General features: G+C 37.9%; 1 protein-coding gene across 5 annotated transcripts in view; it reads right to left on the minus strand.

The window, feature by feature from the left end:
• Nucleotides 1-18,453, minus strand: part of Tbc1d5 (TBC1 domain family member 5) — a 429,722-nt gene that overhangs the window by 173,889 nt on the left and 237,380 nt on the right. For all 5 annotated transcript variants that reach the window (XR_007595848.1, XM_050165069.1, XM_050165070.1 and 2 more), the window contains 2 exons: nucleotides 17,706-17,773; nucleotides 1,126-1,228 (listed from right to left, as the gene is read on the minus strand). Coding sequence is in view for 4 of the 5 variants with exons in the window: in XM_050165069.1 (XP_050021026.1) it covers nucleotides 1,126-1,228; nucleotides 17,706-17,773 (171 nt within the window). In the remaining variant the exon portion in view is untranslated. The remainder of the gene's footprint in view (nucleotides 1-1,125; nucleotides 1,229-17,705; nucleotides 17,774-18,453) is intronic.

The raw sequence follows: 18,453 nt of genomic DNA on the forward strand, positions 1-18,453 counted from the left end.
CCTTAGGAATTTAACATGTAGAGGGGGGTAATCAAGTCTTTTAAAGTGAAACCCAGGTATAAGATTTCAATATTTTATATTTAGTAATTGATAGGCTTGTTTCAACTTATCTAGAAATATAATCTTCCACACTCCTACATAGTCTTTAATATAAATACACTGGTCTACATACAACAATGATGGAGTACGATGTTACATTATCTTCTCTGTATAGAACTTGTTTCCATTATGGAAGACTTCCCTGATTTAGTTTACCTTTTTAAAAAGAGAACTAAAGAAAGAAACTGAAGAAGACACTAGAGGATAGAAAGACCCACCTGCCCCATGCTCATGAATTGGTGTAATTTATATTGTAAAAATAACCATCCTAACCAAAGTAAGTTATAGATTCAATGTAATCTTAATCAAAATACCCACAAAAATCATAAAATTTGCATAGAAGCATAAAAAACCCTGATAACCAAAGCAATCCTGAACAAAAACAATAGAAAAATTACTATGATGGATGTCACGCCATCCAGTGGCAGTATAATATTTACTGTTACAGTAAACGAAGGCAGTGTGATTCAGCACAAAAACAGACCGGGAGAGCAAGGGACAAAACAGAGGACTCAAGTGTGAGTGCTGTATTCCGGAGCCTCTCCATCCCCATGCTCATCTTTGAAGCTCTAAATGTAAAGGAACTATGGCATATTTTAATAAGATACATATCCCAGACTATTACTGAGATCATACATTAATTTAGAAAGAAGAAACATTTGTATTTAAAATTTCCCACTGAAAAACATGCTATTATTTTTCTATTTATTTAGCCATTGCTTTAGTACTTCAAAGTCATTTACAGTTTTCTTTATACAGTTTTTATAACTTTATTACCAAATATATCTGCACACATTTGAATGAGATGCATATCTTCAATTTAAATTCTAAACGGCTACTGCTGGGCTGTAACTGACATGAACACATGCGACAGAGCTGGATGAGGAAAGGCCTAGCAGTTCTGGCATCAACTGTTCACACTCAACAACAAAAGGCATGTACACAGTAGTAGCAAACATAGTTCTTCATACAGCTGTATGGATATTCTGACTCAATAGGGTGTCACCTGTAAGATATTTTCCTTACCTGTTTATAAAGCAACTGCTCATTTTCTCTAGCATAACAAAACAGAACATCTGTAAGAATTTTTCTCACATTTTCTTGTTGGAAAAACTGCATTTCAGGAAATCTGAAAAAAAGAAAACAATGAACACATATTGAACCTAACCAGCAGTTTCAGGAATATCCAAGGTCTGCAGAACGTTTCACCTCAGCTCTGATCAGCTATGACAGAATTAAAGAGGCGATAAAGAAAAATAAAAACCATTAAATTCCACAGGCACATGATATCCTTCAATAACTAAACATTTCATTCTTTTCATATAAATGATTTTTTTCATATACTTAAAGTAAATGTAGGAATTATAGTAATTTTAGAAATAACCCAATCAACCTTTTGGGGGGTGAGAAGTTGTTTTGTTTTTAGCCTATTTGGGGGGTATTGTCTGTTTCTTTCAAAGAAACAGTCTGGTCTCACTAAACAATCCAGTCTAGTGTGGAAGTGGCAATCCTCCTGCTTCAGTTTCCTGGATACTATAATTATATAGGTATGTGATCACATATAATCACCCCATTTGGTTTTTTGAAAATATGCCAAATCATTGTAACTATTTTTTTGGTATCAGGATTCCAATTCTACACTGCAGTACCATCAGTTTCATCTGATTAGAATACAGAATTAAATGGAACACAAGATAGTAAGTCTTGATGAAATGTCTTTGATTGACTGTGAAATATAAAATGGTAGATAACCTGCTTGAAAAGGGTTGAATCAGTTATCTGGGATGTGACAACGTACAACTGAAAGAAACCAATGAGCAAACACAGCAACACACATACAATGGAAGGACCGGAAGCATGTCATCTCTAAGAGTCAACTGGGTTCAGCCAACAATTTGTGCAGAAGAACATGGAATATTAGCATGAAGGGCAACTAGATCAGACAGAAGGATAAGAAAGCAAATAAGGTGGTCAGTGTACCAAACAGATAACTGGAAATAGAAGATAAAGGTAAGTTACATGAAACAGGAGTATGGCTTTGGTATAGAAAAAAAGGCGGGCCAGGTTTGGAAAAAAGGTCTAACTGAGTAACATAATTCAGGGAGTCCACATTTTTTTTATTAGGGGAGTGATAAAGACTACTGGCAGAAATAAGCCTGTCAGTAAGCTGTTATGGGAAGAAATAGAAAGCTCACAAATCTAAGGAGAAAAGTCTGCGTTTAAACTCATGCCGCCACATTTCCAGCTGAAACAAGGACAGCTGGGAGCTGTCCCTATGGAGCAGGAGAGGTAGTGCTCATCTTCTCAGCAAGAGGGCAGCATGGGGAATGGTGGGCTTTGAGGACAAAAACTATCATTAATCTGGGAGTAAAGGTATTTTAGTTGAGAAAATGGATCTAGCAGGCTGTGGAAACACAAAACTAAGAAAAAAATTAATAGAATGGGAGGAAAACTACCTACAGCATGGAAGCATATGAAGAACATGGAGGAAAGGGGCATTACTACTAATTCTAGATCTTGTTGGCATAGGGTATTACTACCACTAGAGCATGGAGGAATAGAGTATTACTACTACTTAGAAGATGAAGGAATAGCTCATTACTGCTACCTAGAACATGGAGGCAGAGGGCATTATTGAAAATGGCAAGTACTTTCCAACGGAGTCATTTAGAGACTAGTAATATCTGAGTACTCCATATTACTAAAGCTTACTGCTTTTTTTCTGGAGACCTTGGCTGTTCTGTGCTTCAGACCCATCCAGTGCTGTCTAACTATGACTGTCAGCAGTTCCTATAGTTCAGGCTATACTTGTAGTGGAGCTATATTAGGCAGCAACGAGGAGCAATTTTTTTTAGATCCTATTTCTTATAAAATTAAGTCAATTTCTTCTGAGTTTGTATGACTCTTTTAAAATATTCCTTTGATGAGCATGTATGTTAGACTCAGATTTTCACACATCCTTAGCAGCAACAGAACCTCTTTGGGGGTTGGGAAACAACGTAAGAATCTGAGCAGGGTGAAGGCACAACTGTGCATGAGCCTGCTGTGACAACCTCCAGATACCCTGACTCCCCATTGACCTGCAGGCAGTAATCAGGATAATGGATAAATATGCAATTAATGAAGTAAACTGCTATTCTTAGAGAAATAGTTAAGGAAAGAATAGAGCATTTTAGTGAGGAAATTTCTGTGTCTGTCCCTCATAATGTGACTTAAGCTTATTTCCGTTGTTAAAGTAGATGCAGGAAAAAAATTTGCATCAGCTGGGTCAATAATTTTGTGTGATGCTTTTTTGTCTATTATTTATCTATTATTTAGAAATGTTTTATGAGCACTGACAAAAATAAGTACAGTTTGGGTGTTGTAATACAATGATCATGGAAAAACAATGAAAACTGATATACTAACTTTGCCGAGTATGTTTATGAATTTTGTATATAGCGAGTGTTTGCCATCTAAATATGAAAAATTAAATTACATTCTATACAATTCATGGTTTTATTTAAAGTCATACTAATCACTTGGGAGGTTAAAAGTAAGAGACCTATATGAATTAAAATTCAGATAGATAATTTAAATTGTTCATTATTAGTAAAAATTAACAAAAAATGGATTAAGCACCAGCATGTTATATGAGCACATCTACATGTATACTCTCCAATTTTCAAGGACCAATTCATGAAATTTCATGTTGCCCTATATGTCTTATTTTTTTTGAGAAGTATGATTTGATCTTCAAAATCCTTTGAAACCACAGCATTAAGTAACTGAGGAAGAAATACACAGGAGATTTCTGAAAAGGAAACACAAGGATGTGCTTTCTCATAAGTTAGAAAAAGAACTGATAATCACATAAGTGTTACATTGGAAAAATCCAGAGATAATCCAGTCCAATTCAGATCAATTAGCAATAGAGTGGAGCCGAAAGAAATTCGTAATGGCCAGTGTGAGTGGCCAGACAGCAGAGCTCAGCACTAGGTCATTTCATCCCTATGGTTAAAAGTAAGCCTGAGAGCCAGGCTGTGGTGGGGCAGAGGCAGGTGGATCTGTGTGAGTTCAAGGCCAGCCTGGTTTACAAAGATGGTTCCAGGACAGCCTGAGTGGTTACAGAGAAATCCTGTCTCAAACCGTACATCCCAAAGCTACCGATTGAGTCTCCCCTCCCCCCCCAAAAAACCTAAGTAGGACAATAGGAGGAAAGAAAATTCACAATATAAATAGAAGTGAAGCCAAATTTAATTATGATATTACTGAAAAATCAAAGTCCAAGAAAAGTTACTTTTATATTTGGCCAGAAAAATGAAAATAGGATTGAAGACAATTTTGTAATACTATTCAAAGAAATGTATAGGATCAATGCAAGCATCATATTAAACCCTATGTCATTTACAGTACGTACAAAAAAATCATATTTACAAGCCAAGGAAGGTAGAAGCCAGCCAAGGCCCACACAGCACCCCACAACCCTAGAGAACAGGTGCCACTTTGAGGAGCAGGTATGTGGAGGAGAAATGGGAGACAAGCAGAGTGGTGTGAGCACTGCGGAGAGAAGCAGAGCTGAAGGTGCAAAGGAAGTGACAACAGGCTAATATGAGTGGCCTATATTGACACCTGGGACCAAGATTTGTCCAGGCCTGAGCTGTGGCTGGAGGCCATGTCTGGGGTCTGTGATGATGTTTGTGGCCTGTGTTATTATGGGAGGCAATGGGAGTGCTGGTCCCTATAGCCTGGAAACAGGAGAACATTCCTGGCTCTCTCAGTGGAAGAGCTGGCCCCACCCACACCACACCCTACCCCTGCCAGCTGCAGCAGTGGGAGAGCTGGTCCTGTACACAAGAGACTAGGTCTACCCCTCACCTTGAACCCGGGAGAGACAGCCCTGATCCTGGCCTGAGTGTAGTATTCCTAGTGAAGGGTCTGACTGACAAATTCAGCTTCCACCTAGGCCAACATCCAGGGATTTGAGTTGGCCCACCCCAATGTCTTCCCGATCTGTGACTTGTTACAGTTTGTGAAAGGACTGGTCCTGTGAAACCATAGCTGCAGGATCTCCAAGACTCAGGGCAATGGCAGGGTATCTGAGAGGAGTTTCAGTAAGTCCAGTGTTGATGATGTATCAGAAGCCAAAGAGGCCTTGAACCAGACCAACAATTCACTGCAATGAACATTTACAAGTAAAGTTGTTTGGGCAACAATTAAAGTAGTATGGCATTAAAGGCGTGCGCCACCACCGCCTGGCAGGCGGATCTCTGTGAGTTCGAGGCCAGCCTGGTCTACAAGAGCTAGTTCCAGGACAGGAACCAAAAAGAAAAAGAAAAAAAAAAGTAGTATGGTATTGGTATAAAAACAGACACAACAACCAACAGAAGAAAGCACTGTCTTTTGATATTTGAAAATGAGAAAAAGAATATACAAAGGGAAAAGAAACAGTCTTTTGGCGAGTGGTAGTGTTTCACACCTTTAACCCCAGCATTCTGGAGGCAGAAGCAGGTGGATCTCTGTGAGTCTGAGGCCAGTCTGGTCTTCAGAGTGAGTTCCAGGACAGCTAGGGCTACACAGAGACCTGTCTCCAAACACCCCCCTCCTCAAAATAAAAAAAAGAAGTAAAGGGTGAAAGAAAAGAAAGGAAGTAAGAAAGGAAGAGAAAGAGAGAGGACATTTGATATCTATAGGGAAAAGATTAAAACTGGGACCTTATATAAAAACAAGACCTTGTAAATTTTTTTTTAAATGATGAAATTTTAACATAAAACCTGAAAATTACATTACTAGGAGAAAATCTGAAGAAAGCTTACACTGGCCTGGACAATGACTGTTTTTAGATTTGACTCTTAAAGATAAATGGCTGAGGAGATATTTCTCTAAAGAAGACACACAGTGGCTAACAGACAAATGAAGGACTTTAGACTTCCTAGAAAGTAGGGATCTGTAAATCAATGAGATATCACATCACACCTGACAGAATGCATATTCTCAAAAAGACAAAAGAATGAAGTATTAGTGATAACATGCAAAGAATGGAATCCCTGACTATTGTTGGCAAGGATGTAAATTAATACTATCATCATAGAAAATGGTATTAAGGATCCTCAAAAATAGTATTTACTTCTTCACATGGGCTGTAAGATCTAACATATCAAAGAAATCTTTGTATTCCTAGTTCCAATATAGAACATAAAACATATGCTAAGTTATCAGCTCAAGCTAAATATACATCAATGGATGAAAGGTTGAGAAGAAATGTACTATGAATATACAATGGAAGAACTTTCAGCATTAAACATGAAGTTTTAGTGACTGCATATAAATGGAAGTAAGGAAAATAAGCTATAAACAGAAAGGCAGAACCTCCATGTTCTACTTTTCTGTGCAATCTAAAACAATGGAACTTGAAGGTTATGGGATGGGGATGAAGCTCATTAGTAAAAGTGTGTAGTACTTCGCTTTCAAAAATAAATTAAAAATACTGTGTGTGTGTGTGTGTGTGTGTGCAGTTATGTGAAAGTAAGAGCCACAGAGAACAAAGGCATGGGGTCCTCTAGAGCTGGAGTTACAGGTGGTTGTGAGGAACCTGATGCGGGTGCTGGGAATTGAACTGATGTTCTCTAAAAGAGCAGCTAGTGGTCTTACTGCTAAGCCACCTCTCCAGCTCCCCAGTACTCAACTTCTTAAACTGCTTATAGTCACAAATGAATGTGGCCAAAGTAAAAGGCTTCTGAACGTGTGATTGCAAAGAGTTAATTCAAAATAAAAACCATAATGAATTCAAAGTGTTTCTAGAAATTGCATCAGAAGATTTTACTATAGACAAATATCTAGATTATCTTAATAATTTTCATAGAACAAAGATACAAAAAATACTTCCTAAGCAAGAAATGGGTTAAGAAATGAGTGAAGCAAAGAAGGGCTTTGACCCCAAATTATAGTACATAATTAGGTAATTAAAAGGATTAAAACAGACAATGCATTGGGCCTAGATGAATTAGTGAAGATGTAAGTATTCAATAAGATGCCCCAGGAGAAAAAATAAAGGCCCTGGCAGGGTTTATAGTCATGAAACAGGACAACAAAGAAGCACAGAAAGACTTGTTGGAAAAATAAGTAATGTAGTACCCATATTTCAAAAACCAGAAAACTACAATAAACACTCATCCAAACCTGAAAATGAGTTGATAAAAACTCCCTAGTATACCATCAACCACTAAAATAACTACAATACCTACTGAGGTGTTTATTGTTTATGTAGTATAACACAGAAGGAAAGCACATATATTAGAAGACATGGATTTGAGGGAGAGTGGACAAGAGTATATAGAAGGGTTTGAACGGAGAAAAAGGGAAGAAGGAATGTAGTCAAATTATAAAACGGACAACCGGGCGGTGGTGGCGCACACCTTTAATCCCAGCACTCAGGAGGCAGAGGCAGGCGGATCTCTGTGAGTTCGAGGCCAGCCTGGTCTACAAGAGCTAGTTCCAGGACAGGAACCAAAAACTACGGAGAAACCCTGCCTTGAAAAAAAAAAAAAAAAAAAAAAAAAAAAAAAAAAAGGTAAACAACAAAAGTCTCCAATATAAGATCGTGTTTAAACCAATGTCTGTTGAAAAGTACTCAGGATTTGGAAGCCAGAATGCTCTTCAGGAGAAGGTGACTGGTAAAAACAACCCAGGAACAGCTGTCTGCAAGGGCTTCAGTGACTAAGGAAAACATTATATACTAAGAAAGAAGGGAATGGTGCCCCTACTTTGTAGGACAAATATTCTGATACAATGGAGCCTCTGGGCACCCTAAAACAGAAACCACATCTAACAAGCAAGGTGACATTGCCAAGGAAAATCCAGGCGCAGTACAGAAAGAGTGATTTTATGGGTCTCCTTATCTAGAGCAGAATGAACAAAGAGCAAAAGGCGTCCATGTGCAAGAAGCTGCTGACTCTTGGCAAACAGTGGTAATGCTTTGGCACTTTTGGCATCAAATCTAGGATACAGACGGAAAATAAAGATTAAAGATGAAACCAGAAGCTTATCTGTGAAACACTTTTGTACTAACTTAAATAACACTACAGACAATTCTTCGGGGGGGGGGGGGCTCCTGAAAAGGCATAAGAAGTGTGCCCCCCCTCCCGGTGCTCTAACAGGTGGACTACTGGGTCACACTGTACCTGATAGCCTCTCACAGCAATCACTTACTTGCTCTAAAACACCAATACTTCCAAGGAGAGAAACACTGAAAGTACAGATTTTAATTGTCACCACTTTCTAAATAAGCTGCAATATGCAATTCATTTATGTCCTGTTCAATTTGTTTCATATGTGCTTTGTGCACTGAAAGTATTCAATAAACATTTCTTAAACTAAAGAAGAGTTGAAAGAATTAAGTAAATGGATAACCACACATATGCCCACCATGGAAGACTATGAGAATACCTAAGAATCTGGAGCTTAGAAAAAGTTGGGAGTACAACTGTAAATTTGTACATAATTTTAAATGATAAAATTAAATGTGTGAAGAAATTATGAAAGAATAAGTAGTCTTTATTCGAATTTTTAACTTCTACAACAGATGAGGGTCATAGTAATTTACCAAAAAGTAATTGCTAAAAGGATAAACACAAGGAAATCACACCAGGCTCCTATGAAATGAGAGCCTGGGGTGGGAGGATGAAGCAGAAGAAAGACTGAGTAGAGTTTTGTTGATTTCAATTTATTTTTAAAATTAAAAACACATGATGTGAGTTTTAAAAGTCAAAGAAATGAAAGTAGAAGTCGTTATGATGACACGCCATGGGGAGAATCAGCAATACACTAACGAGGAATGGGAGGGGCTGGGAATCCAGCCTAGAAGACAAGTGAAGGTGTGGAAAGGTGGGGGAAGTGAGGAGGTGCAACTGTCACTAACAAGGTTTTCATTTCTACTTCTTCCTGGTTCTGCTAAGCTGTGAGAAACACACTGAGCCTTCTACCCTGTTGTCGTCTATCCTCCAAATGTCTCCCCAGTAAAACAAAAGTGAAAAACTGGAGGGAGGGAGACATGTGGGAGGACATATGCACACTCTGTATGTAAAACTGTGTCAAAATTGGAAACACAGACTTTATTTCAGTTTAATCTGAACAAAGCATTTTAAAAGGAAATTCAAATCATTATTCCTAATGATGCACCAAAGTACCTTCAAGTTCAGATCTGCTTGGATGTTTTAGGAAACCTGTTATACTATCAGACTACTAAGTAGGCTCCATCCCAGAGATGCAGGAATGGTTTAACGTAAGTAAATTAGTAAGTGGAATCCACCAAGTAAACAAATTGAAAGGAAAAACCCATGGTCATCTCATTAAATATAGAAAAGACCTTTGACAAAATCCAACACCATTTCATCATAATAGTACTGGAGAGATTAGGGATTGAGGTGACATACCCAAACATGATAAAGGCAGTTTACAGCAAGTCTTTAGCCAACATCAAATTTAAATGGAGAGAAACACAAGGCTTCTAAAATCAGGAACAAGACAAGGTTGTTCACTCTTTCCATAATTATTCAATATGGTACTTGAAATCTTTTTTGTAATGATTTATTTATTTCTATTTTATGTGCATTGGTGTTTTGCTAGCATCTATAGTCTGTGTGATGGTGTAAGATCCCTGCAACTGGAGTTATAGGCAGTTGTGAGCTGCCGTGTGGGTGCTGGGAATTGAACTGGGGTCTCCTCTGCAACAAGTGCTCTTAACCACTGAGCCATCTCTCCAGCCCTAATATTTGAAATCTTAACTAGAGCACTAGAAGACAACTAAAGATGAAGGGTTTGCAAACTGGAAAAGAAAACCAGAAATATCTTTATTAATGGATGATATGATAATATACATAAGTGAACCTAAAAATTCCACTGACAAACGTATACAGCTGATGACATTTTAAGTATCTGGATACAAGATTAACTCATAAAAATCAGTAGTCTTCCTACATACAAGTGACAAATGGACTGAGAAATAAATCAGGGAAAATTGCCTTTCACAAAAGAATCAAATAATGTAAAATAGCTTAGGATAAATTTGATCAAGTAAGTGAGAGGTTTCTATGATAAAAACATTAAGATGTTGAAGAAATAAAATAAAGAAGATATAAGAAAAAGGAAAACTATCCCAACTCATGGATTGGATACTATTATAATAATAATATGTAGGATTAATACAGTAAAAATGGTCATCCTACCAAAAGCAATTTACAGAACCAATGGAATCTCCATAAAAATTCCAACACAATTCTTCACAGATTTCAAAAGAACAATTTTCAGCTTCACATAGAAACACACACACACACAAAACAGGAAAGTTAAAACAATTATGAATTATGAAAGAATGCTGAAGGTATCACATTCCCTATTTCAAGTTGTATGACAGAGCTATAGTAATAAAAACAACATGTACTGGCAGAAAAACAGACATGGTAATCAATGGACTCAAACTGAAGACCAGGATATAAGCAAACACTGCCATGGACATCTGATTTTTCTTATTAAGAAGTAAGACAGAAACACACACTGGAATAAAGACAGCATCTTCAACATATGGTGAAGGTCAAACCCGATGCCTGCATGTAAAAGAATCCAAACAGATCCATATTTATCACCTGGCACAAAACCCAACTTCAAATGGATCAAATACCTCAACATAAAACCAAACACACTGAATAGAAGAGAAAGTATAAAATAGGTTTTAATTCATTACCAGAGGGAAAAACTTTCTGAACAAAACACCATTAGCACAGGCACTAAAATCAACAATTAGCAAATAGGACCTCATGAAGCTGAAAAACATCTGTATGATCAAGGACAAGGTCTTTCAAATATAGCTGTAGCCTAAAAAATGGGAAAAGGTCCTTACGAACTATACATTTAATAGAGGGATAACATCTAAAATTTATAAAGAACTCAAAAAGCAAGACATCAAGAAAACAAGCTAGTTTTAAAAATGGGGTACACACAGACCTAAAGAGAATTCTTCAAAGAGGAAACTCAAATGGTTGAGAAACACTTAGTGAAATGTTCAACATCCTTAGCTATCAGGGAAATGCAAATCCAACCTACTTTGTGATTTCATCTTACAGCTATCAGAATGGTTAAGATCTAAGTGACAGCTCATGCTGGCAAAGATGTAGAGTAAGGGGAACACTCATCCACTGCTGGTGGGTGTGCAACCTTGTACAGCCACTATGGAAATCAGTGTGGCAGTTCCTCAGGAAGATGGGCATCTATCTACCTCAAGATCCAGCTACACTACTGTTAGGCATATACCCAATGGATGCTTCATCCTACCACAGGGACGGACATTAGCTCAATCATGTTCACTGCTGCCCTATTCACAGTAGCCAGGAATTGGAAACAACCTAGATGTTCCTCAGCAGAACAATGGATTATAAAAATGTGGTAAATTTACACAATGAAGTCTTACTTAGCCATAAAAAAATTAAATCATGAAATTGGCAGTGATAAATTTAAAAAAAAAATCCTGAGTGAGTTATCCTAGACCCAACAAGACAAATGCAGTGTGTATTTGCTTTTATGTATATATTAGCTGTTGAATCAATGATAACCAAGTTACATCATGTATAACCCAAAAGGTTAGGTATAGCGTAAGGGTCTAGGGTAGACAGAGAGCCCTCCTTAGGAAAGGGAAATAAAACAAATAGTTATGGATGCATGGGAGTTCTGAAATAGGAGGAAAAGTGGGAAAGGAAAGAGGAGGTAGGGACAGGGAGAGACAGCTGAAACTAAGATCTACTTGAGGGTACTATGGAAACCTAATACAATAGAAGCCATCTACTATCCGGATCTAAAAGAAACTGTCAAGTAATGAGATGACAAAGTCCCAAATGAACATTTCTTTTTACCAAATGAAGCTTCCAGTACTGGGACTGGGTTACATCTAATTGAGTTGTTGGCCAAAGGGGTCCCATGGGAATTTGACAAACCATCTTGGCTATTGGCAAGACAGGAGACTACTTTCCACAAATTGACAGCATGGCCACACTGGTGAAAACAACACCTATACCTCACTGAACAGGATAACTACATAGAGCCTTTACTCCTACACTCTAGTGTCTTTGGCACAGGAGGGTATTTTGTCTGCTACCAAAAAAGAAGTGTAAACACCAAACAGATACAAACCCTTTGTTTGACTATAGTGTCCTGTCTGCAAGATACGCTAGTGTAAAGGGGGCACAAACCTTGTGCGAGTAACTATTTGGGAATTCGATCTGATAGGCAAGTGCATTGGGAAGGCTTGACCCAATGGGTGTGGTCTTCTCTGGGGATGTGACCCAATAAGAACCAGGGCAAGGGATTGCATGCTCTCTTGGATGCTGCATGGCTTGGGGCTTCCCTTTAGTCATTTGAGAATGAGGTTACCACTGCAGCAGTAGAGAGATGGTCCCCGAGTGGGGCAGCTGGTGATACAACTTTGACTCCTCGTTCTATCTTATAATTATTGTGTGATATTAAAGAAAGGTAACACAATCCCTAGACTTCCCTCTTTACTTGGCACCCACCTTGGGTCTTGAACCATGACCCTGAGATTAAGTGTCTCATATTCTACTGACTGAGCTAGCTGGACAGTGGACCATGCACAGTGCAGACTAAGCTGCTGGAGCATGCAGAACTACACCAACTAGAACAGTAGCCCCTACTTCCTGGAACACAGTACCCTCCCACCCCCAGTAGTTGTATGAAGGAAACTGATTGTAACCCCCTGGATCTGCATAATCTGACTGTGGCCAACACCAAAGTGAACCCAGAAGGGCTGTTATGATCTGGTGACCAGTTTCATGGAGATTACCATTGGGATCATTGTTGGAGTGGTGTTTGGAATGGCATTCCCCCAGTTGATTGGCATGCTTTTAGTCTGTTCCAGTTCATCATTCTGAGTCGGTGTGCAGTGCAGTCTTTCAAGAACTAGGGAAAAGAGGCCTGCTTTTAAAGGAACTGCCACAGTCTCTGGAAGACTCCCACAGAATGCCAGAGCACAGCCCATAATCTCTCTGCCCTGCTCCTACCACCACTCCCCATAACCGACACTGTTGCCCAGTGTATGTCCTGCCTTTCAGCCCACATCATGTGTAGTGTCCATCTTGTGAAGCCATGCTGTGCCACAGTAAGCAACCAATATGATTTGACAGAGAGCCCACTCCATGAAAATAATCCCATACCCCAAACTGCCCTGAACCTAGGATAAAACCAGATACACTGTTCTAAATATAAATACATAAATAAATAAAATGACTTCTAATAACATTTTGCTATATATGCAGATCAGTGCTTTGCTTTGCCATCATCAGAGTAGCTTCATCCTGTAGCAGATAGGACAAACACAGAGACCCACAGGCAGACATTAAGCAGAGAATAAGACACCTTGCAACACTCAGCCCTAAATGGGATGTCTCCATCAAATCCCTTCCCTCAGGAATCAGGGAGCCCTTCTGAAGAGGAGGTGGAAAGACAGTAAATGCTAGATGGGGAGGTACACACCAAGAAAAAAAAATCAACATAGTCAAAGCTCATATGAACTCATAGAGACTGAGGCAACATGCATGGGTCTATCTTAGGTTCTTTGCATAGATACTATGACTTCCAATTTAGTGTGTTTATGTGGTTTATGAGTGTGTGAACAAGTGTCTCTGTTTCTTGTGCCTTCTCATGAGCCCTACCTTCTGTTAGTTTTGTTCAATTCCAATGTGTTAATTTTATTTTATTTATTTTATTATTATCTTATATAATCCTGGATATTTTCTAATGAGAGACAGGAAGGGGTGGATTTGGGTGGGAGGAGTAGTAGGGAGGAACCGCTAGAGAGGAAACTAATCAAGATGTATTATTTTAGGGGAAAAACCATCTATTTTCACTAAGAGGAACAAAAACAACAGCAGCATGGGAAAACACATATTTCTAAGTTCTGTATGCAGCAATAATAATTATTTTGCTTTTACCTTAAATGTGAAATGAGAAGGACTGTGGGCCATTGGACAGAGGCACTGTTTTCCTGAAGTCTGTTTTCTCCCCCTCTACTATTTAAGAAACACACACAGGTTGCTGACAACGCGTGGAGAGCGGCTTGTGTTGTAGTTTTCACTTTCTCGGCTGTGAACAAGTGCATATGTGAGGCTGCTCGTGAATGCACAAGCGTGTACTTTGTCTGCATTAAATAAAATCACAACACGAAGCACATCTCTTCATTCATGTGTGCCTGCAGTCCACCTCAAGGAGACTGAAAATATAAATACAAGCTGCTATTTTGGTGTGATCACATGAATATGGCAGCTTGTATTTTTTTCCCCTGTAACATTTTAACACTGGGCAGATTGTCTGCATTAACACACACCAAAATCAATTCTGCTTTAAAATTGCTTGTAAAATACCCCTTCCCCCAGAGGAATTTGTTTTTAATTTAAATAAAAAATAGATTCTAAGGAAACTGTGTAAAATATTCCAACATTTAGGACATTCTGGGAGTACTTCTGGAGAAAAGGAATGAAGGCTAAGGTAGACTTCACATTTAAAAGACTAGTAATTAAATAAATTAGTTCTGTAAATTGTTTAGATAGTACTAATATATGAGGGTTTTCAACAGTGGTCTACTTGCTATCAGCACATCACAATGTAATAGAGAATTACACTTGATCAAAACTTACATAAGTCTCATAAATTATAAAACTGGAGACTTCTCAAGGGGAGGGAAAACAATGCAAACAGTCAGCATATGCCATTTCCATATGCAATATGAGTAAACCTAAAACATATTCATATAATACACAAAAATAACAATTATCTATACAGTGCTATTCAACAGAGCCTTCTGCAAAGTTTGAAACACTCTACATAGGTCTGTCCAATAGCTCTTAAGATTTAAATGTGATTAATGTAAATGAGACTTAATTTTAAAATTTTATTCAAAATTACCTTAGTTGCTGATAATGTGATTTCTAACGAAGTGACTAATACATATCTTCAGGTTGAAAGAGAATATTGCTATTATTTATTTATTTATTTATTAAAGAATTCTGTCTCTTCCCCACCGCTGCCTCCCTTTTCCCTCCCCCTCCCCGAATCAAGTCCCCCTCCCTTGTCAGCCCAAAGAGCAATCAGGGTTCCCTACCCTGTGGGAAGTCCAAGGACCACCCACCTCCATCCAGGTCTAGTAAGGTGAGCATCCAAACTGCCTAGGCTCCCACAAAGCCAATACGTGCAGTAGGATCAAAAACCCATTGCCATTGTTCTTGAGGTCTCAGTAGTCCTCATTGTCCTCTATGTTCAGCAAGACCGGTTTTAACCCAGGCTTTTTCAGACTCAGGCCAGCTGGCCTCGGTGAGTTCCCAATAGAACATCCCCATTGTCTCAGTGTGTGGGTGCACCCCTTGCGGTCCTGAGTTCCTTGCTCGTGCTCTATCTCCTTCTGCTCCTGATTTGGACCTTGAGATTTCAGTCCGGTGCTCCAATGTGGGTCTCTGTCTCTGTCTCTTGTCTCCTTTCATCGCCTGATGAAGGTTAATATTCAGGAGGATGCCTACATGTTTTTCTTTGGGTTCTCCTTCTTATTTAGCTTCTCTAAGAACCCGAATTACAGGCTCAATGTCCTTTATTTATGGCTAAAAACCAAATATGAGTGAGTACATCCCATGTTCCTCTTTTTGGGTCTGGCTTACCTCACTCAGGATAGTGTTTTCTATTTCCATCCATTTGCCTGCAAACCTCAAGAAATCCTTGTTTTTTTCAATACCACTCTTGGGAATATACCCAAGAGAGGGAGGCCTTATCATACAACAAAAGTATATGCTCTACTATGTTCATAGCAGCATTGTTTGTAATAGCCAGAACCTGGAAACAACCTAGATGCCCTTCAATTGAAGAATGGATGAAGAAAGTATGGAATATATACATATTAGAGTACTACTCAGCAGAGAATATTGCTATTATTAATGAGATCTCAAAATGACAAAAGATTTTTTTTTTAAAAATGAGGATACAACGTTTGTTTGGGCTATATATAAATTATAAATAAAAGCAAGCTATAAAATAAAAATATTCTATCTTGTAGACTCACAGAGGAAATAGAACTATCTAAGATGTTAACAATGACTGAGAATAAAAAAGATCAAAAGTTAAAGATGATGATGAGGAAATCCTAGAGGCAAAGAGGTATACTTTTAAGTATGGCCGAAGTTAAAAGGAAAATACTAACTCAAAGAACTTTAATCATCTACTTTAGGAGACAGAATATATCTAAAGAAAAGATGAGACTATTTGGCAAAGCTCATAGTATGTTAATCTACAAATGGTACTATAGATGTTGTGTATTTTTAGAATAGACCTTGATAGACCAAATAACATATTTCTTTGGCATCTAGTATGAACATGCTATTGCATCCTGAACTCAGTTATTTTAAATAATGTTAAAAATTTAAAATTGCTAACATTGGAGCTTTTGAATTAAAACATGGCAATTTTTTCCCCCAGAACAATCCAAACTCTAAATTAGAAATTTTAGAGACTGGATTCCTTGATTTACCTTGTAGCAACATTTTGTTTATGTAATAAAAATTGGGATAGTTACAACTTCATTAGCCTGAGATAAGGAACTGAGATAAGGAGAGCTAGAAAGCTAGAGGCCTGACATTGTCAGAGACAGAATTACAATGGAAGACACTGGAAAAGTTGCAGAAGGTTAAGTATTTGTGATACACTCTCTTGCAGGTTTGCAGCTCCAATGAATAACTTTACTAGCTAAAACACTACTTTATTTTGCATGCATGTTGAGCATCCCTAATTAAAAATCCAAAATCAAAAATTTTGAGGGTTTTGAATCAATATTCAAAAAGTTTTGAATTCTCAAACATTTAGGATTTGGAATGTTTAGACTAAGGATTACTAACTGGCAAGTTCTAAATAGACAGTCAAAATATGACATAATTTGCTCGCAAGAACTTCTGGCAAAAGGACAATAAACCTTAAGGGATTAATCCATACAAACTTTGGGAGGTAATTACTATTATCCCAATTCACAGAAAAGTACAAGAAGAGAGAGAGAGAGAGGATATTGAGAGTATTTCCCAAGAGATAGTGCAGAGAGAGGAAGCTGGTTTGTAACAGTGATAGAACATTTACTGTGCCAAAAGAGGTGTTTTTCATATGACTGCTAGATAGACTACCAGAACAGGTTATTCACACACCTGAACAGCACCCAGAGGAAAGCAAGAAGGATAACCACAGTAAACTGGAAGGAGAAGGATACAGAGTAATTTGGCTAGAAGGCAATTCACATATATACAGAGGATAAGCTGTCCAAGTATTATCAATATAAATAATCACACAATACAATCCTTTTAGAATAATGTGAACTATCAGAAATTGATAAAGCTAGCATTATTTGGTCGATATTCACTTTAATTTGAATATTTTGAAATCTTTAAGAAAAAAATTTGTGGAATCAAAATTTATTTAGAAAAACAACTTTGCATTAAGTAAGTAGAAAACAAGACAATTTAGGGTTCTTTATGGATCTCACACTGTGGTAAACTGTAGAGAAGTAACACCGTTCTGAATCAGTGGACAAACACAGCTCTACCTACGTTCTTTTGACGTCCTGCTCAATCATGGACCGCAATTCTTTATCCTGGAAGAACTTGTTCCAAAGGCTCTGGAAAATGAGAACAACCTAATTAGAACAATCTCACACTGTGTGACTTTTATGACTTCAATTTAATAATTTAAGTGATTGAATTATTATTCTCAAAGCTGTCACTTTGGAATTCTGAGATAGGAAACCTGGCAGAAATAATTTCTATTAAAATTTGCTCCAATTCAAAAGCTTACATTTTTTTCAATTGTCCTTACTGTATACATTTTTGAAGGTTCTATCATCTCTGTCGGATGAAGGGCACTTCCACTGCTCTTTTCTTCCCCAAGAGGCATTTACATTTTCAAAATGTAAACTTGGGGAAAGTCTAAAAATTTCTTAATGATGGGCAAAGGTGGCACACAACTTTAATCCCTTCAACTTTGGAGGCAGAGGCAGGCAGTGCTCTGTGACTTTGAGGGACAGCCTATCAAGTTCCAGTCTAGTCAAATCCAAGTAGTAGGACCTTCTCTCAACAAAACAAAGGAACAAGTCCAACCATCTAAAAATTATGTAATAGCTTATGATGATATAGCAAAGTTTACATCAGAAAATTACTAAGATATCTATAAAATGAGGAATTTTTTTCCTCAGCTACATACACAGGTGCAGAGCAGCAACAAGTGAGAAAGTTATATAGTCTCTGTCAAGTAGTAACTGCTACACTCCACCAGGATATGAGCTTCTGCACAGTCACTACA

The sequence above is a fragment of the Alexandromys fortis genome, unplaced genomic scaffold (genome assembly GCF_014885135.2).
Source record: "Alexandromys fortis isolate MF-2015 unplaced genomic scaffold, M_Fortis_MF-2015_v1.1 scaffold_121, whole genome shotgun sequence".
Lineage (NCBI taxonomy): Eukaryota > Metazoa > Chordata > Mammalia > Rodentia > Cricetidae > Alexandromys > Alexandromys fortis.